This window comes from Mytilus trossulus, chromosome 4 (assembly GCF_036588685.1).
Source record: "Mytilus trossulus isolate FHL-02 chromosome 4, PNRI_Mtr1.1.1.hap1, whole genome shotgun sequence".
In the NCBI taxonomy this organism is placed as follows: domain Eukaryota; kingdom Metazoa; phylum Mollusca; class Bivalvia; order Mytilida; family Mytilidae; genus Mytilus; species Mytilus trossulus.
Window position 1 is genome coordinate 68,772,062 of NC_086376.1, and position 21,535 is coordinate 68,793,596.

A 21,535-nucleotide genomic window follows, 5' to 3' on the forward strand; every position below is an offset into this window, starting at 1 on the left:
GTCGTCACTTCAAAGGTTTCATCTGCGTTACCGCCCATCTTTCAATAACTCGTTAATTGGTTTAATATCTAGCATGGAAGTTTATTCTCCGCATGTGATCGATCAAATCACTGACACTTATCGGTCATTTTCGTGTTCACGGAGAACTACGAACAGACAAGTTTTTATCGAATATACGTGCGAAGTAACCCGAATAGTCCATTCGTTACATTCCGTTGATGTACGCTGCCGAAAAGAGTCATTCGTTCAATTTTTATTTTAGTCCAATTTTACGGTTCCAATTTTTCCATATTTTTGGTTAGTTTGATCTTAATAGTTAAAACCGACAGCTATCACAAACAAAATTGGAGAACAATTAAAGTTGTGTCATTTCAATTTTAATATTTACAGACAATTAAAAAAACATTTCCGTATAAAGTTAAAAAGATGATTGTACAAAAATACGTTTGGACCCCTTTTATTAAATACGAAAAATCTAAATCTTTCGTGTATTTATAATCAATTAAAATATTCACAATTCTTAACGGTTCTATCCTTCAATTTAAGTTCTTGATACATAAACTAATTTGTGTAAAAATGAATTTACCGTAAGACAGATAGATTCAAGCCCATTTCGTCGGTTTGTTATATTTTTTGCTGTATAGCTTATTATATTAATACAAGCATTCCACAATAAACACTTTTTAAATATATATTTACGAAAATATTATCCCCGTTTTAGTTGTCCAGTTTCAATAATGCAATCAATGACATTTATGACATATACATAAATTAAGTATACTTGAAAGTAAATATTATTTTATTCAATCTCGATAAACTTTGCACATTTCATCAGTAAAAAAATCTATGCCTACATTTGCCTACATTATTTTGTTAAACATCATGTGAAACCTGATCGATTCATCGGTATTTAACTGTTTAACTCGGGATCCGCTTTTAACCGGAAAATACTTTTAGAACAGTTTAAAACAAACGGTAAAAAGCAAAAATATGCTAAATTAAATACAATTTTCCATGTTAAACTGTTGTAGTTTGGACAATTCTCGTCCGTTTTTCAAGATTTTTACATCATACGACTTCATCTGAAGGCAGAAGTTTTATATGATACAGCGCCACCTTCTTATTAATCAACCTCTCGGATTTCACACAGGTACTTTAAAATCACCGGACTCGATAAAATCACGTGACTGATAAGAAATTCCAGATGCATTTTACAACCGCGGTAACGCAGATAGTAACCAAAGGGGTCTTACCGCTGAGACTATAATTGGATGAAATCGTATGACTTTAGTACAGAGCTCAGCATGCTATAAATACATGCTAATTAGTCGTTGTTATTCCTTCTAAATATTACTTCCATGATCTGAGGAATGTTGTTTTGTGTATATCCTCTACAGAAGTAATATGCCAGTATATTTGAGGAATGTTGTTTTGTGTATATCCTCTACAGAAGTAATATGCCAGTATATCCAAGGAATGTTGTTTTGTGTATATCCTCTACAGAAGTAATATGCCAGTATATCCAAGGAATGTTGTTTTGTGGATATCCTCTACATAAGTTATATGCCAGTATATCTAAGGAATGTTGTCTTGTGTATATCCTCTACAGGAGTAAAATACAAGTATATCTGAGGAATATTGTCTTGTGTATATCCTCTACAGAATTAAAATACAAGTATGTCTGAGGAATGTTGTTTTGTGTATATCCTCTACATAAGTTATATGACAGTATATCTGAGGAATGTTGTTTTGTGTATATCCTCTACATAAGTTATATGCCAGTATATCTGAGGAATATTGTCTTGTGTATATCCTCTACAGAATTAAAATACAAGTATATCTTAGGAATGTTGTTTTGTGTATATCCTCTACATAAGTTATATGCCAGTATATCTGAGGAATATTGTCTTGTGTATATCCTCTACAGAATTTAAATACAAGTATATCTGAGGAATGTTGTTTTGTGTATATCCTCTACATAAGTTATATGCCAGTATATCTGAGGAATATTGTCTTGTGTATATCCTCTACAGAATTAAAATACAAGTATATCTTGATATCTAAATATTACTTCCATGATCTGAGGAATGTTGTTTTGTGTATATCCTCTACAGAAGTAATATGCCAGTATATTTGAGGAATGTTGTTTTGTGTATATCCTCTACAGAAGTAATATGCCAGTATATCCAAGGAATGTATATCCTCTACATAAGTTATATGCCAGTATATCTGAGGAATATTGTCTTGTGTATATCCTCTACAGAATTAAAATACAAGTATATCTTAGGAATGTTGTTTTGTGTATATCCTCTACATAAGTTATATGCCAGTATATCTGAGGAATATTGTCTTGTGTATATCCTCTACAGAATTTAAATACAAGTATATCTGAGGAATGTTGTTTTGTGTATATCCTCTACATAAGTTATATGCCAGTATATCTGAGGAATATTGTCTTGTGTATATCCTCTACAGAATTAAAATACAAGTATATCTGAGGAATGTTGTTTTGTGTATATCCTCTATATAAGTTATATGCCAGTTTATCTGAGGAATGTTGTCATGTGTATATCCTCTACATAAGTTATATGCCAGTATATCTGAGGAATGTTGTCTTGTGTATATCCTCTACAGAAGTAAAATACCAGTATACCTGAGAAATATTGTCTTGTGTATATCCTCTACAGAGGTAAAATGCTAGTATATCTGAGGAATGTTGTTCCCCGCCCGGATGCGGGATATTGCGGAGGATATTGTCGATGTGTTTAAGACCCATTGGTGATTTTCGGCTGTGTTTTGTCCCCTTTAATTGGTGTGTCGTGTCTTTGTCACATTCTCCATTTCTATTCTCTATTTTATCGTGTATATCCTCAAATAACAAATGTCTCGCAGTGTTGTGAATGTTGTTTAAAACATTCACTACAGCACTATGATCGAGAACCTTAATTCCTATTGCAAATTGGAATTCCAGTATCTTGTAGTATAAATGAAAATTGTGTTTTATGCTAATTAGAATGAAGCACAAAACAGAATTCTAATATTTATTAAACTGAACTACTTCTGAGAGGGGGTAAAAATTAATCTTATTATAAATTGTCCTTTCTTGTAGAGTCCATACTATAACCATCAATTATAGTAAGTATGATTATAGATTGTGCTTGGTTTATTTCATAGTTATTATCTACTGATTCACTTGAAATTTATCAACCAAATTGGATTTAAAACAAAATTAGCACCATCACTTATCCGCGGAACCCAGTGTCTCGCCTTTTTTATGAAGCTAATTCATGTTTGAGGAGCTTTAACTGCAGATTGTATGTAATGTTAACTGGAAGAAAACTACGTACAAAATTAAGTAACATACGGAAAAAAACGGGAAATATTTTTACAAAATTTCCCAATAGATACTAGCTTTTGATCATAAACAAGCTTCTGTCCTAGTTTGGTTGAAATCTAGGATAGTTTAAGAAAGTTATTAAAATTTTAAAAACTTTAACCACAGAGTGAATGTAATGTTACGGATAGTAAGGTTGTGTTGATTCTAGGTAACTTTTTCTAAAAAACAAATAGATGTGGACTAAGTAAAGTCTGCTGCGTGAGGTGGAAATTTCAAATATTCAAAGAGATAAGCTGATAGGAATATTCAAACTTATAAGTCAAAGATAAACTGGAAACGCCATTGCAATAAACTTAAACTACCAAAACGACAAACTCCAATCTACAAAATAAATGATTGAAAACTATGGTATGTGTTTTTCTCATTGTTAAAGGTCGTAAGATTGCCTCTAACTGCTTTTATCCTTTTCGTTTGATCTGTGTTGGAGAGTTGCCTCATTGGCAATCATACCATATCTTTTATTTTATAGAGATTGGGCAACACAAATCGAATATAATCATATATCCATATAGTTAACATTCCCTGTTCCAAAAAAAATAAGTCCATATATATGCACGTACAGAAAAACAGGAAATGTATGTTTACAAAATTTACTTCTAGAAACTATCTTATGATCATAAACAAGTTTCTGTCCAAGTTTGGTAGCAATCCAGGATAGTTTAAGATAGTTATTAAGATTTCAAAACCTTTAACCACAGAGTGAATATTTGTGGACGACGCCGACGACGGAATGTAGGATCGCTATGTCTCGCTTTTTCGACAAAAGTCGAAGGCGTGACAAAAAAGGAAGATGTGGTATGATTGCCAATGAGACAACTCTCCACAACAGACCTAAATTGACAAAGAAATTAACAACTTTAGATCACCATAAGGCCTTCAACAATGAGCAAAGCCCATACCTCTTGGTCAGCTATAAATGACCGAAATGATAATGTAAAACAATTCAAACAAGAAAACTATCGACCTAATTTATGTACAAAAAAATGAACGAAAATCAAATATGTAAGACACAAATAAACGACAACCATTGAATGACAGGCTTCTGTAATTTGACACGAAAGAATTTAGATGGATCTGAGTTTCATAGTCTTTACTGACTGAAAAATACAAAATTAGTTTGTCATGGCTTCAACATTGCAAGTCAATGGTCCATCTACTTAATCAATAAAAAACATAATTAAAAAATCTATATAATATAATATACATTTTATTGACACGAGGAATTCCCTATTAACACCTATATATAAAATGTTGCTATAAATTATTGTTTATCCGGCATTGTTTGCGACGACTGTCTACAGGTAAGCTGGTATTTATATTTCTTTTGTAAGTCTTATAATTTATAGAAATTCAACATTACATATTAGCTAAGATTACTATAACACTGTATTTTTTTTAATGTTTACTGTACTGGATTTGACTGACTGAGTATTTCTGTAGATATAAATCTTTTAAAATAAAACGATTTTCTTAACAATGTGATATTTCGAAAATGTAGAATCAGTATCACTATTCATTTTGGTCATTAATACAAGGACCGCATCATTACAGAACACATCACTGGAAATCATTATTTCGGATTCTAGATAAGATCAGATAAGATTTCAATAAACAAAGAACTGTCATCGAAACTTGACTACTTCAAGCTCAACACATCAATATATTACACATATAAACATATTACTTGACTGATAATGCTTCTTTTTGTCCCTTATATTAAGGGATAAGTGGTATACAAATCATTAATTAATCTATTCTTATGTCAATTTTTAGTGTTTCACCATTCCGAAATTTTCCTTTTGTTTCATATACAAACTTAAATTTTCAAAAGTTTTAACATTATCAAAAACTAATTTGTGTGGTCCTATTGTGATGAAATGTTCATGTTTAACTCATAAATGTCTGAAGTCCTTATGCTTGTTTTGAAATATTTGTATGACATGTTATTAACTGTGAAATAATTGTGTTATACAAATATTGAAATTAGGTGTCATTTTTTCCTACCAGTATGTAGCCATATGATTTTGAGTGCAGACGTTCGTGTCTGTGTTTAAACAGTGATGTTCATAAAAAATATAAATCTTAAATATAATTTATAATTAAATGTGACTTATAGATCAAAACTAGTAAGTGTTTACCTTGCTAACCCCCCTTTTTATATTCGATAAATTTCGGATTTTCGTGTTTATTCCCGCAACTGGTTTCTGTTTTATTGTTATAAAAGAAACTTCCGGTAATGTTGGCAATCTTTTTTCTCCAAACTTTTTGAATTAACGCTGTCAACTGGTTAAGGGTTATCTGATATGAAACGAAAAAGTTGTTTGCACATTTTTAGAATGCTTTGATGATAAGATTTAAGAATTCACGATTTTTATGTCGTCCAGAATTAATATAATTATTGATTACCATTTGTTTTTCTCCTTCTAAATATTAGAAAGTAGGTTCTGTATAAAATTAAATAATGAAAGGTGAAACTATTTTTCTGGTCAAATCAGTGCTATGTTTATTGATCTGTAAATAACCAAGAAGCTGGGTCGCAATTATTGTTGAATCACTTGAGACAATAAGTAAAATTGCATTATTTATCCCCTCAAAATATATATATATATATATATATTCCCCATTTCATTTTATTCAGCACAAGGAACACACAAGTTACATTATATACCCCCCCCCCCCAAAAAAAAATGCAATGTGGACAAGTAAATATTGTAGCCTTGAAAATATTTATTAAAGAAAATTTATTCATTGAAAAAATAATGTTTTACAAAAATAAAGCATTGCAAAGAGGGTATGCCAGCTGGAACCCCTGAAAAAAACACACAAGTTACTATATAATTGATGCACAAGTTACAACTCAATGAACACATAAGTTTCAAATTTTGAACACACAAAATTGTGTGTTTTAGTTACAACACAACAACATACAAATTACAACACAATGAACAAAAAGTTAGTTATAATGAACACACAAGTTACAAAATTATGAACACACTGTCTACACAATGAACACATAAGTTACTATTTTAATGAACATACAAGTTACAATACAATGTAAAATAAGTATAAGGAAAACACAAGTTACAACACTATTAACACACAAGTAACAACACAAGTAACAACACAATGAAAACACAAGCTACAACACAATGAAAACACAAGTTACAGCACAATGAACACACAAGTAATAACACAATGAACACACAAGTTACTATTTTAATGAACATACAAGTTACAACACAATGTAAAAAAAGTTCTTTACATAATGAAAACACAAGTTACAACACTATGAACACACAAGTAACAATACAATGAACACACCAATTACAACACAATGAACACACACGTTCATTATATATAATGTACACACAAGTTAGAACACAATGAACACACATGTTCCATAATTTACAACACACAAGATACAACACAATGAACACACAATGAATACACAAGATACAACACAATGAATACACAAGTTACAACACAATGAAAATAAAAGTTAGTTTTATAATGAACACACAATGAACAAACAAGTTACTAATATAACAAACACTCAAGATACAACACAATGAGCACACAAGTGAAAACATAATGAACACACAAGTGACAACATAATGAACACACACAAGTTACACAAAACAATTATCACATAATTTACAACATAAAGAGCACAAGTTAAAACACAATGAACTCACAAGTAACAAGACTCACACAATGATCTTTACATGTTTGTCAGACTATATAACATTTTTATATGTGAACACAAGTCATTTATCGTGAGTTTAAAAAATATTTTCATATAAACAAATTTCTTAAACTGGATGCTACAAGGGTTTGTAAAAACAAAACAAATATTGTTTAAGAACATGTATACCTCTGTTTACTTTTGCGTTCAGATACAACTAAGAAATATTAATCAATTAAAACATAATTACACCAGTACGTATTTTACATGAAAAATTTAAAGGGGAAAGGGTAAAAATTTACCATACTGATACACATCTGTATATGTTATAAACTTTTTATTATAAAGGTGATCCCAAAAACCTCAATTCTACTATTGATGTTGTTGGGATAATGTCGCATTGATGTTTACCGCTACTCCACTTTCTTTTTTAATTCATATAGAAATCTTTAGCTCTTACAGATATTTAGTTTGATGATAAGATGGGATATGATTGGTAATGAGACAGCTATCCACTGGAGACCAAATGATGCAGATGTTAGCAACTATAGGCCTTTTATTTATATAGAACTGATATATAATTCACTGCTACTTTTCAGATGTGGTAACAGATTGAGACCTATGTATGGCTAGAGGATGGTTAGTACTTCGCTCAACCCGATTCCTGGTACTAGGACTCTGTCTGTGTTCTATCATTATAATTTACATCTCGTCATGTTCACTACAAGATGGCCAGACAATAACACAGAAGGAATCCAATATATCATGTCAGAAAGATCATGACAACAAATCATGGGGTCGTCACAAACTAGCAATACTAGTTCCTTTTAGAGACAGATTGGAAGAATTATTAGAGTTTGCACCATACATACATCGTTACCTTAATCATCAGAAAATAAGACATGATATATATGTAATTAACCAGATTGATGAATATAGGTAAATAATTGAGGAACTATGTTATATAGTTAGCACATTCATCCTTTGATGAAAAGTAATAGATTATGAGCAATTTTCTTCTCAACAATCTAGACACCCAATAGAACCAATTTTCTTCTCAACAATCTAGACACCCAATAGAACAAATGTATGAATATGACATAACAATCCATCTTATAGTATGTTTACACTATATTTTCAGCTTTATATATATATTTTTATGATAAAAGGGATGATTTTTCATTTCCTATCGTTAATTATCCGTTTTAAGATGGTGACGTTCCCTTGTCACCATCTTACGGTGTTTATATATCTCAACTTGTACGATTCGCTCGTGTATGTAACAATGTTTTAGATTTTAAGGAGAGAAATTTTTGTATTACTGAAAAATTATTACACCAGGGTTTTTGATGTCACAAACTAGTCAAAACATTTACTAAATTTTATCATCGGTATAAAGACATCATTCTTAAATATAGCTCAACATGCAGACTTCTTATACGTTCAGGTATTTCACATCCAATTTTTTATGGAAATATTCTTTATAAAGCACAAAGGTGTCAGTATTCACCTCAGAAACTTACAAAACCTTTGAATAGACTTATCAAGAAGGGATATAATTACGATACTGTTGTCAAGTCATTAAAGATTGCATATTTTGGCGTTAATATTGAGTCACTGATAAGGTCTTTGTGTCGGAACTAAACACATTTATTCTAAAAACAGTTGTTGGCATGACACGGGTTATGTTCTTCTCATATATGTTATGATGGTATGATACCAAACCCCTAGCGGAAGGATTGTGCCTGATGTTCATATGATGAAATCATAATCTTTCAGTCAGTTTAATTGAAGTATGGAGCTGGTATGTCAGTTAACTGCTAGTAGTCTGTTGTTATTTATGTATTATTGTCATTTTGTTTATTTTCTTTGGTTACAGCTTCTGACATCAGACTCAGACTTCTCTTGAACTGAATTTTAATGTGCGTATTGTTATGCGTTTACTTTTCTACATTGGTTAGAGGTATAGGGGGAGGGTTGAGATCTCACAAACATGTTTAACCCCGCCACATTTTTGCGCCTGTCCCAAGTCAGGAGCCTCTGGCCTTTGTTAGTCTTGTATTATTTTAATTTTAGTTTCTTGTGTACAATTTGGAAATTAGTATGGCGTTCATAATCACTGAACTAGTATGTATTTGTTTAGGGGCCAGCTGAAGGACGCCTCCGGTTGCGGAAATTTCTCGCTACATTGAAGACCTGTTGGTGACCTTCTGCTGTTGTGTTTATTTGGTCGGGTTGTTGTCTCTTTGACACATTCCCCATTTCCATTCTCAATTTTATTACTGTAAATTCAGAAATTAATGCGAGGTTTTTATTTTTGTAAAAACTGCGACTGAGTTGTAAACGCAATAATTTAAACTCGCACTTTGAAATACTTTTTATGAATTTAACAGGATTTTTCTCAAAATCGTAAAGTTAAAATTGCATTTAAGTCTTAAATGACAAAATCACAATAATAAATGCGCGCAATAATTTCTGAATTTACAGTTTATTAGTTTGAATAATAAGATTTTAGGTTAATAAATTTTAGTCAAGGCTTTGATGTAAATGTAGAACTATTAATTAGTGTATTCTTTGGTATAAAAGAACACTTTGAATAATAATTTATGAACACAGGTTTATAACACTACATAAATAGAGATTGTGGTGCTGCTACTGAATCCATACCTGTTTGTTACAGGTATGAAGATCTATATGTATTTGTTAATTACACGTACTGGAGACGGTTTGTAAAGACAAACAAGTGTGAACAGAGTTATGCATTTACCTTATTTTAAAAGGTGTCACACTTAAGAATAACATATGATTATCAGATTAAAAACCATTGAAGGTAAATCCAGACATGTGCTTCTGAAGCAAGAAATTAATAAAATATTTTTTCATAATTCTGTACATATATAAATACAATAACACACACACACACTGATAAATACTAACCCTTGCTAGTGGGTTTAACTAGAACTTGTCAGTTTTCTTGCTGAATATAGGTGGTTCACTTTAGGCACTCCAGCTTCCTACACCAATAAAACTTTATGCCCAACAAATAGCAAATAGTGTTGAAAGTGCAGTTAAATCACCAAGTATCAATCAATCATATAATCAAAATATAAACCAGGACATAAAACAAAAAAATGTATTATTTACTCATACATACATAGTCAAAGACCTTCATATCTGCTCATCAACCTTATTCAAAATATAATGTCTAAATAACGATACCATTAAATATACCTATGTATTTCAGATTTAATCGAGCTTCCCTGATAAATGTTGGATTTCTAGAAAGTAATACAAATTGTGATTATATAGCCATGCATGATGTTGACCTTGTACCTGTTACTGATGGGCTCCCATATACTTACCCAGTGGAGGGACCAGTCCATGTAGCATCACCAGAACTACATCCTATATACCATTACAAAAAGTTTGTGGGAGGCATTCTATTGTTCAATAGATTTCATTTTATCAAGGTATTGTTTTTAGTATTTTGTTGTTGAAGTAACTGATATCATTAAAACCCTAGTCGGCTGGGCCCTTAATAATCTTTCTGTTCGTCTGTTTTATATTCGTTGGTCTGTCTGTCTGTCAGCACTTCTATATTGTACCATAAGATAGATTGCCTCAACATATTATAAAAAAATATGCATAGTGCTATTACCTTTAGAAAATGGTTGTTTTTTGGCTTATTGAATTTGGAATTTTTTTTTGTAAAAATATATCTAAAATTTTGCGAACCATTTTTTTTTACTACAATTTCATTAGAAATTGACATTTGGCATACATACATATGTCAACAGAGCCATAATTTACAGATGCGACTTGTGAATTTACCAGCTCACCTCAGATTAGTTAATGTCCAAATCAGGTAAATTGTACCTTTTCCTATTAGGCCATAGAGTAGGCCTGTTAAAATATTAATGTTGAGTTTCATACATTATAATGGTAGAAAGTCTGATAAATACATTTATGCTTTTAATTTTAAAATAAACTGTAATTAAATTTATCATATTTTAGTTATGCTTAAACTAAGATGGCACCTCCCTCTAGCAAAGCTGTCCTGAGATCATTTTGGCTTATCTCTTTAGAACCTTTTTAATTCCTATGCTCTCAAACATTTTATATTTTTTGGTTTTTCAAATATTGTTCATCATGGTCATAAGGGTACATGGTGAAGGTAAATTCAGAACCATAAGTTGTGTGCATAGAAATCAAGTTATTCTTGTTTAAATATACAAGTATATTGATTAACTAGTGATTTCAGATAAATGGAATGTCTAATAGATACTGGGGCTGGGGGAGAGAAGACGATGAACTGTATGTTAGAATTAAAAAGGCTGGGTTAAATGTAAGTATTGCATGTGATGTTTGAAATATATCATTTTGTTGACAGCTAAGAAAAGGAACATATTATGAACTGTTGACAAAATAGAGGTCAAGTTTGATATTGGCTATTTCTAATTTAACTAATCACAAGTTATAGTCCTTGATAAATTAGAAATAACATTTTATGCTGTTTCCTTGCAATAAATTACCGTATAGCGGGTTATTTCCGCGGGTGTAAAATTTCGCGATTTTCATTGAACAAGGTATACGAAATATTTTAGGGGTTATTATTTTGGCGGATGAAAACTTTTATTAATACCTTTGCATGTACACCTTTAATTTTGCGGAATTTATTTTGGCGATTTTCTTCTATCTGCGAAAATAAGCGAAAATTTACACCCCGCCAAAATAACCCGCTATACGGTATTAAGCATTTGAACAATGCTTTTCAAATTTTAACATGTTGTTACTTGTGACAAAAAGGCATTGATGGTCCTTGATATATTGGAAAACGAATGTTGTGTTGTAACCCTGCAATAATTCATATTGTTTCGGCTAGAGTCTCCTTCACAATGACACCACTTTTCCTTATTTACATATCATGGGTTGTAATAATTGATGACTATTGCTTTGTATTTTGAAGGTGACAAGACCTCAAGGGATAACAACTGGATACAAGACATTCAAACATATCCACAACAAAATCAAAAGACCAAGAGATAACAAAAGATACTTTAATCAAACAATAGTAAGTTAACTCTATCTCACTTATTGGTTCACTTTACATGTAAGCTATAAACAGCATATTATAACTCTGTCCCTTTTCCCTTAAATCCCTGCTAGAACACTGATTAAATTGGAGAATTTGTTCGCTAGGTGTTAAGTGTTACCCTTGTCTGTCCAGTCTGCACATCACCAAATTGGCTTCTGTCATCTTTGCCTCAACTAAATGTACTAATATTAATCTTCATAATGCTTATTGCCACAAAACACAGATTAAGTTTAAAATACAGTGGTATGAGTGTTATCGACTATGAGTTATGCCCCTTTATAAACATGAAAATTGTTGAATTTTCATATTCATTCTTTAACTTTAGTTTGCCTTAACAAAATGTTATAAACCTTACACACAATGCTCAGTACCACAAACATCACAAATCAAGTTTTAAATTGGGTGATTTCACTTTTAACCTTCTTGAGTTATACCCTTAAATAAATGAAAAAAAATAAGTTTACCTCAACCAAATGTTTTGAAACTGATAAGCAATGCTTATAATAAAAAAATGTTCTTAACTACCTGAATCCTGCATTTGTATGTGGAAGTTGACTCACACATAATAAAGTAGGGGCATCTGTGACCCATAGACATATTCTCCATGTATAATTTAATAAATGAAAAAAAATAAGTTTACCTCAACCAAATGTTTTGAAACTGATAAGCAATGCTTATAATAAAAAAATGTTCTTAACTACCTGAATCCTGCATTTGTATGTGGAAGTTGACTCACACATAATAAAGTAGGGGCATCTGTGACCCATAGACATATTCTCCATGTATAATTTAATAAATGAAAAAAAATAAGTTTACCTCAACCAAATGTTTTGAAACTGATAAGCAATGCTTATAATAAAAAAATGTTCTTAACTACCTTAATCCTGCATTTGTATGTGGAAGTTGACTCACGCATAATAAAGAAGGGGCATCTGTGACCCATAGACACATTCTCCATGTATATTAATTTGAACTTACAGCATTGGGCTATGCAATCAAATTGTAGGATAATAAACGTTTTAATTGGAACTATGTTAAAAAGGAGATATATTCTAATTTTCACTTACAGTTAAAAACTAAACGGTTAAAACCTCATTGAATCTGTATTCATGTTGCCTTCAATTGAATCCATGAGACAGAGATGGGTTATGCATGAACTAGGCATGCTCAGCTATAAAAAAGGAAAAGAATGTCAACATTGAAATTGAAAGTGAAAAAAGGGTAAAAAAAAACTATTGCCTCAAATTGGTTGACTAATTAGATCTACATAAACTCATTCTTATGTGTTAAAAATGATGATTAAAGTTATAAGAAACGAGTGACCGGTGAAAAATAATGTTCTTCCAATTCTTAAACCAATGCATACAAACATCATAAACTTAGTCTTCTGTGCTTGAATTTATCATTTTTTTCATGTAAATTTCGTATAATCATCAATTTTTTTTCAATAGGTCAGTGTTGTTGTGAAAATATGGCAGGTAATTAAAGTTCGTGTTTTGAAGTCGAAGTTTAACGATTGTCACCTGTTTGTCAACAATTGACGAAAAATAAACAAAAAAGCATGGAATTTGAGCACGTGTTAAGGCCACACCAATTTGATTACTTGTTCGACGGACCCGCCCGAACCTATTTTTTTCAAAACAGTTTTTTTTAATTTTTATTATATTCCCGCTTCCCGCATCCGGAAAGGAAAACATGTCTATTTCCCGCACCGTTTTTTGGTAAATATTAAATAAAGATCTCAACATTTGTTTTTTAAAATCACAGTCCAGCCTTTATATAACGATTCTAAACCTATCAGCACCCTACAACACTGTAAATATCTGTGAGAATATTTGTTTCAGCATGAAACCAATTAATTCCAAGCGGGAGTGCTCCGATATAAATAGAAATACCAGTACAGAACAAAACGTTGGTTTCTTTCCCCTAACTTATATTCCCCTAAAAAAAAATGTTCGTTGTTAAAATAAAGTACAAAGAACTTCTGAAGGATTTGCCTTCAACTGCAATTATAATGTATGGTGACGGTCATACCCGCTGCAGGTTTGTGCACCTGTCCTGGTTGATTCAGCAGTTATCGTTTGTTGATGTGGTTCATTGGTATTTTCCCGTTTGGATATATAATTTAGATCGTTGGTTTGTGTACAATACTAAGTTGTGGTCCCTTATAGGTTGCTGGTTGGTCTTGATCAAAGCACTGTGTAAAAGGCCGTACTTTGACCTATGTTTGTTATTATCAGGTTGGGACCAACCCTCCCTCAGACAAGGGCCTTGAAGGGGTCATTTTACCATGTTTACTGTTCAGTCTGTTGTAGAAAAGAAAATAGAAATACTAAGGATTTGTACAGTGCTACTATACAAAACCTTTGACAACTTAGAATTTGTTACTCAAAAAGAGGAGAAATACATTATATTTTAAACAACTTTTCTGAAAGAGGGATGGGTCCACTTATTTTGAATAATATTAAACTGTTAAAGTAAATGTGTTAACATGGTTAAAGTCCAGGAATATTACAAAATTCTTGGACATGTTTTCACCATTTAATACCAAATATTATAGTTCTTTGGGAAAATATAAGCCCTTTTGTACTTAAAGTGTTTTTACAAAAAAATATATTATAACTTTAATATTTTGACCCCTCATAAAAGGGATATTCATAACATTAAGGGGTTGTTCTGAACCGGATTATGACTTGGATGGAGAATTGTCTCATTGTCAGTCACACATACATAGACCAGATTTAATTATTCAATTATTTCTTGTTGAACAGGGAAAAAATACTTCATAAATTAAAGAAATGTCAAGGTACAAGTGATAAATCAAGTTTTAATATTGTCAAAACCTACTATTTTATGTTTACAAAAATAAAATATAATCGCTCGCCTTTACTTTTTAAGCTTCGCCTCAAAAATTTGCAAATTAAATATTTTTTATTAAAATTTTCAAATCGCTCGCTCGCCCTAATTTTTGGAGTCCAAAAATCCGTAGAACAGGAAATTAAATTGGTGTGGCCTTAACATGTAAATTCAGATAATAGTTTATTTTAAGAACATCCATGCGTATTGTGGTCACTGGATTTTTACGAGATGGGTCACACTGAGGTCACCTTGCATACGGAAAATATATCGGGGGAATTGCTTGCTGGAAGGAAGCAATTCAAATAAAGTAAACTTCTTCTAAATATGAATAAATTAAAGAATTTTCTTCAGAAAAAAGTATATGTACATAAGTTTTACAATGAAAACTATCCATTGAGTTATAAAAAACATATGCATTGTTTTTTTTTTATTTTAGGTTTCTTATGACTTTAACATATTTGCCCTTTTAAAAGAGAATAATTTACACCATATAAATTTTTCATTATTGCAATAATTAAATGTAGCTAACACAAAGTATACTAGAAATTATAGATATTTGTTTTTATTATTTTGTAGCTAACAGGTCGCCTAGACAAAGAGACAGGTGTCACTAATGTTAGATACAAGATAGACAGTAAAACTAAGATGGTCATAGAGGGAGCACCTGTTACCTTCATCAATGTCCAATTAGAATGTAACACTGCATTAACACCTTGGTGTCTGAAGCCTGAAGATCAGGTAGAACTCAGGAGGAAGCTTGGATTACCAATGCCAAAGTTCAAGTGAAATTCATGGACAGTAGAAATTCTTAGCAGTCTTTATTAAAAGAAGTTGAAATTAAGAAAAAAATTGAAATCCTGTTTATTAAAATCCACCACTTGACTTGACTATGAATTGAAATCTTAATAATTTGAATATGTTTTTCAAATTTCAGTTTTTATAATTATTTATTTTATTATTAAGACTGTTGTTATATTATCCAAGATTGACATGTGATACTTATTTTTAAGGATCACATATTTAAAATTGATGCAAAAGAGTTGCGATCAAACATAATTTGAACAAGAACAAGGCAGATGTGGGCATTGTTATTCACTGTTTCAGAAAACAGTGCTTCCTGGGTAATATTTGATAAAAATGTTAACCAAAGTATTATGATTTGTTTAGAAATGTTCTACAAATGAAGAAAGAACGATGAAATTATTATTACCCATAATCCTTCACATTCTGAAATGTTGTATTGTTATTACTTATATATGTGTTCTTATTCTGTGATATTATAAGTAACAAATATTGTTTATATTTATATAATTGGTGATGTTAAAATAGTAAATATTAATTTTGAGCTTTAATTGTTTTGAGAATACTTTATTATAGTACCTCTACATGGATATTATTTTTAATCTATTATATGACCACAAAGTTGTCAGCATTATGTTTGTATGGGGTGGTCATTAAGAAATCAACAGAGGGATCCATTCAAACATAAATTTACCCTCCGGCTTTTAAAAAGGCTAAAGCTGTTAATGATTTTGATAAAGGAATAATTTTTTTCAGATTAAATTTTTTTTTTTTTTAATTTTGTATAAAAAAAACACAACAAATATTATTAGCAGGTGCTGTCAATAATTAGTGGTTAGCAGACAGGTGAAAAAAATACCTAATTGCCAAAAAGTGTATAGTACCAGAAATTGGTCTCTCTTATCAAATTTTCCACTTGTAATCAACTGACAACTTCAGATTATTAAAATACAAAAGTTTAAGAGTAAACTGAGATATGAACAGGGGAACATAATCTATTATGATGTTTCATGATTAATTTTACTGCCAAAGACCAATTATTATACAATGCTGTCAGTTATTTACTTGTGAATCTTTAAGTTATTTTGATTTAGCAATTCATACCAAAAATTCACCATTTTGTAAATGTTGTTATGTAGTTTTGTAATGAACACATTCTAAAAAAATTGTAAATGATATTCATTATATTGACATTTTTGTTGTTAGGTGGTTATTACATTGTCATAAACTCATATTCTCCATTTAATCATTGAAAGGGTCATATTAGTCAAATCTCAAAACCTCCAAAGGGGTAAATATTTCATAACAAATTTGTTTTTTTAGGAGATCAACCAAACATGCTGAAGCATCATTTTGTGTTCCATTGATTAGGCTACTTACTATTTGTAATAACCACATTAACACTAGTTTCATATTTCATATTGGTGTAATCATTTAGTTTCATTTTGGTTGTAGGTAAATAAAAGTAGTGATTTCATCATTTTCAATACACTTTTAATGAGTCTCATTACCAAGCAATATATATCTGTGTTTTGTTGGCACCACATTTCAAATGAAAAATTGTGTCATGCCAAATCACTTCTAGATTCATTTTGATTTTTTTTTAATTTGAAAATAAATATCCTTCAAAACCGTATTTCTGACTGGTAAAACAAGGTTAGCTTTAGATAATTATATGAAAATAGAAAATCTATTGATTGACGAACCTTCAAATTTTTTTGACCAAGCCACTTCAGTCTATGTAAAATTAAAAGCTATAGAATAATCTGGACAAATTTAACAGAAATAATTTTTATTGTGTTCTTGTGTTCTATAAAGGAACGTGATTAAATTTTCAAAATGACAGAAAAAAAGCAAGGTATGGTATTCACCTGATTGTAAAAAGCTTGAGAACAATAGCTCAGTACTAACTGATAAATAGTAGAAAAAGGTATTTCTGGTAAATAAACTCCTTTTCTTTTAAATTTAATTATGAAGTAGTTTTAGCATTTCATTGTTTTAATAATATGGTTTAGTTAATATATGATACTTATTGATATGCCAAAGCTAGTCATCAAAAGTTATTGACTGTTTAAAATAGTGTTAAAATAATGCATTTATAAAATCATAATTTTGTAAAATTGTGTACATTAAATATTTATGTCATAATAAAAGCAATATCTATAATTTAGTTTAACTTTTCTATTCATCGCCGTTTCTAACATGGATAACAAAACAAAAACATACTGGAGATGATAAATTAAAGCTTCAAGTGCAAGACATACAATATGTAAGTTACATGTCCTATTATTTATTATATACTGTAAAATCAGAAATGAATGGGAGGTTTTTATTATTGCAAAAAATGCGACAAAGTTGTAAACGCAATAGTTTAAACTCACATTTTGAAATGTTTTATATGAATTTTTCTCAAAATCGTAATAATTAAAATCGCATTTAAGTCTAAAATGACAAAATCGCAAAAATAAATGCATGCAATAATTTCTGAATTTAAAGTATGTACCCCGGTAATCATTAAACAGGGGAGGGGGATTGCGTTCACTATTTTATTCTCATCTGAAACAAATTAGTTCAAAATATATCATTAATAGTATCTTATTTAACTTTCAATATAAAATATTTGGTATGATTGTCAATTAGACAGCTTTACACCGAAGACCAAAGACATAGATATTTGCACTTATAGGTCAATGTATGACCATCAAACATAAGCAAAACCAAAACCACATAAGCTATACAAGACCTGGCACAAACTTTGTTAAACTAGAAAACAAATGTCCTGGTAAGTTTACAAAATAATAAAAGAATAAAATGCTTTGCTGAGGGAAGCCTGATAAGACTGCAGAGTTGGAACCATGAAAAATTTGGGGCAAGTTTGGACACACTATTCAAGCTTGATACTGTCTGAATTTGGATTGTGATCAAATTTTTGACATAACATAGGTTTCTGACACATAATAGATGTGGTCAAAGATAAAAGATATAATTCAAAAACACTCAGATACTTTGTGTTAACTTCATTATAGAACAGAAGGATAAGTAGACAGGGTGAGTTTTGTGTTGCCCTTGACAGTCCTGAAGCAAGACCTAAGTGTGACGTTACTAGCAATGGCAACAAGAATCAGTCAAAAGAAAATTAGGTAATTTTAGGACAAACCACTGACTGTAGGTGAATTATATTTGGTACAAAGTTGTATTAGCCTTGTGACATTTCATATCTGTGCAGACAGTTTTGGACAGTGAATTGACTTGGAAAGTTATGTAAAATTCCAAGTTGAATTTTGTGATAAGAGGCCAGTCAAAAAGAAAACTATTTATGGTGTCAATGATAGTGAGTAAGCAGAGAAAATTGAAAAGTTTACATCATAGGTTAAATTTCAATTGTTTAGAAGTTATGTAAAATTCCAAGTTGAATTTTGTGATAAGAGGCCAGTCAAAAAGAAAACTATTTATGGTGTCAATGATAGTGAGTAAGCAGAGAAAATTGAAAAGTTTACATCATAGGTTAAATTTCAATTGTTTAGAAGGCTGATAGTCATTCGCAATGTCTTGGTGTACCCTTTTGAAAATTATGTTCAGAATTGATTTCCTTTCTAAAATGGTGAATTAGTGAGGGGGTGGAAAAGGGGGTACCTTTCTCCTTTCTCCCACCCCCTCTCCTTTCTCTCGCCCGCTCTCTCCTTTCTCCCGCCCCTCTGCTTCCATCTCCCACCTTAACAACCGTTTTCTTCCAGATCAATCGATTTTAATACAAATTTGAATTAATATATGACAATATATAGGTGGCATAGGTCTTTATTGAAGCTTATACTGATTTAAAGAACAAGGCCTGCCTCCGACTCGTACGCAAATTAATACACAATGTTGGAATGTTGTCAATGGGGCATTGTGCATGCCCCAATGTCAAGAAACTCATTTTTGATATGCATGGTCATGTATGAGGATTTTCCCTGTCCTTGAGAACACCTTACTTTGTATGGTCAAGTGGATAACGTAAATATTTTAAGGTGACCTGGAAAACGCGTTAAGTACATGTAATATTGTTTAGAGAAGGGAGTGCATCTCTCTGACATTGTTAGCATCCCTTCTTTTTAAATTTGTAGAAAATCGCCAAATACGTAAAGGAAACAGATACCCACATGTGAAGGCATAAGACAAGAAAACTAATGAACCTGTGTACATATATCTGGCCTTAAATATTTGTCTAAGTTTTGCTATAAAATATTATATAATAAGTACCGTACAGAATTAATAGAATCCATCAAGTGTCTTGGTTTCTTTACAGTTCTCCCACATCTCGTCCTTTCACAGTCCTCTTCCTCAAACGTCTCGCTAACTTTTTCATGGTCGTCATTGTATCAGTCTGAAGAGAGCTTGTCAGCCTATTGTAAGTCTCCTCATCTAATGTTTATACAACCTGACCAGGTAACAAAGGGGGTATTACACTTTCTAATATACAATTAAGTGGTATATCTCTAAAGTTGCATGTCTTTATGAAATTCAAGGCCACCATTCTCTTTATACAGAATCGCTTTGCACACTTTTTTCAGTTTCAAAAACACGTTCAGTGAGACTTCCGAGAGACAACTGGTCAGTAAAACGTAACGGAGAGATAATTCCGTTTTGAAAGGATGATTTCTAGAAATGATCGGAAATGGCAAAAATGGTTTGGGAAATATAAATGTTGCCTTTTTTCAAATATTTGTTTGTTTATTAGAACATTTAGTATCCAGTTGGCCACAATCATCATTGGGGTATCTAGTTTAAAAAACGTGTTCGATGACCCGGCCAACCAACCAAGATGGCCGCCATGGCAAAAAATAGAACATAGGGGTAAAATGCAGTTTTTGGCTTATAACTAAAAAAACCAAAGCATTTAAAGCAAATCTGACATGGCGTAAAAATGTTTATCAGGTCAAGATCTATGTGCCCTGAAATTTTCAGATGCATCTGACAACCTGTTGTTGGGTTGCTGCCCCTGAGTTGGACTTGGTTCATTTAAGGAATTTTTGCTGTTTTGGGTTATTATCTTGAATATTATTATATATAGAGATAAACTGTAAACAGCAATAATGTTCAGTAAAGTAAGATCTACAAATAAGTCAACGTGACCGAAATGGTCAGTTGACCCCTTTAGGAGTTATTGCCCTTTATAGTCAATTTTTAACAATTTTTCGTAAATCTTTGTAATCTTTTACAAAAATCTTCTCCTCTGAAACTACTGAGCCAAATTTAACCAAACATGGCCACAATCATCATTGGGGTATCTAGTTTGAAAAATGTGTGGCGTGACCTGGTCAACCAACCAAGATGGCCGCCACGACTAAAAATAGAACATAGAGCTAAAATTCAGTTTTTGGCTTATAACTCAAAAACCAAAGCATTTAAAGCAAATCTGACGTGTAGTAAAATTGTTAACTTGGTCAAGATCTATCTGCCCTGAAATTTTCAGTTGAATCGGACAACCTGTTGTTGGGTTGCTGCCCCTGAATTTGTAATTTTAAGGACATTTTTGTGTTTTTGTTTATTATCTTGAATATTATTATAGATAGAGATAAACTGTAAAGAGCAATACATGTCGGCAAAGTAAGATCAACAAATAAGTCAACATGACCAAAATGGTCAGTTGATCCCTTTAGGAGTTATGCCCTTTATAGTCAATTTTTAACAATTTTTCGTAAATCTTAGTAGTCTTTTA

The 21,535-nt window shown here is 31.3% G+C and overlaps 1 protein-coding gene across 2 annotated transcripts; it reads left to right on the plus strand.

The window, feature by feature from the left end:
* Positions 1-4,681: 4,681 nt before the first annotated feature.
* Positions 4,682-17,430, plus strand: LOC134715824 (beta-1,4-galactosyltransferase 7-like). Of its 2 annotated transcripts, none has more exons than XM_063578307.1 (6): positions 4,682-4,698; positions 7,682-8,021; positions 10,327-10,552; positions 11,344-11,427; positions 12,049-12,153; positions 15,613-17,430. In XM_063578307.1, the coding sequence occupies exons 2-6, from the start codon at positions 7,708-7,710 to the stop codon at positions 15,820-15,822; spliced, it is 939 nt and encodes a 312-aa protein (XP_063434377.1). In that variant the 5' UTR covers positions 4,682-4,698; positions 7,682-7,707; the 3' UTR covers positions 15,823-17,430. The 2 variants fall into 2 exon arrangements, with proteins under 2 accessions (XP_063434377.1, XP_063434378.1); XM_063578308.1 differs by lacking the exon at positions 4,682-4,698 and adding an exon at positions 5,616-5,630.
* The last annotated feature ends 4,105 nt before the right edge of the window (positions 17,431-21,535 follow it).

Bases quoted from the DNA above. Each gene is read 5' to 3' on its own strand.
- LOC134715824 (XM_063578307.1), top strand. From the start codon at position 7,708: ATGGCTAGAGGATGGTTAGTACTTCGCTCAACCCGATTCCTGGTACTA. The intron at 8,022-10,326 runs GTAAATAATTGA...TATGTATTTCAG, and splicing joins AACCAGATTGATGAATATAG to ATTTAATCGAGCTTCCCTGA. The intron at 12,154-15,612 runs GTAAGTTAACTC...ATTATTTTGTAG, and splicing joins GATACTTTAATCAAACAATA to CTAACAGGTCGCCTAGACAA.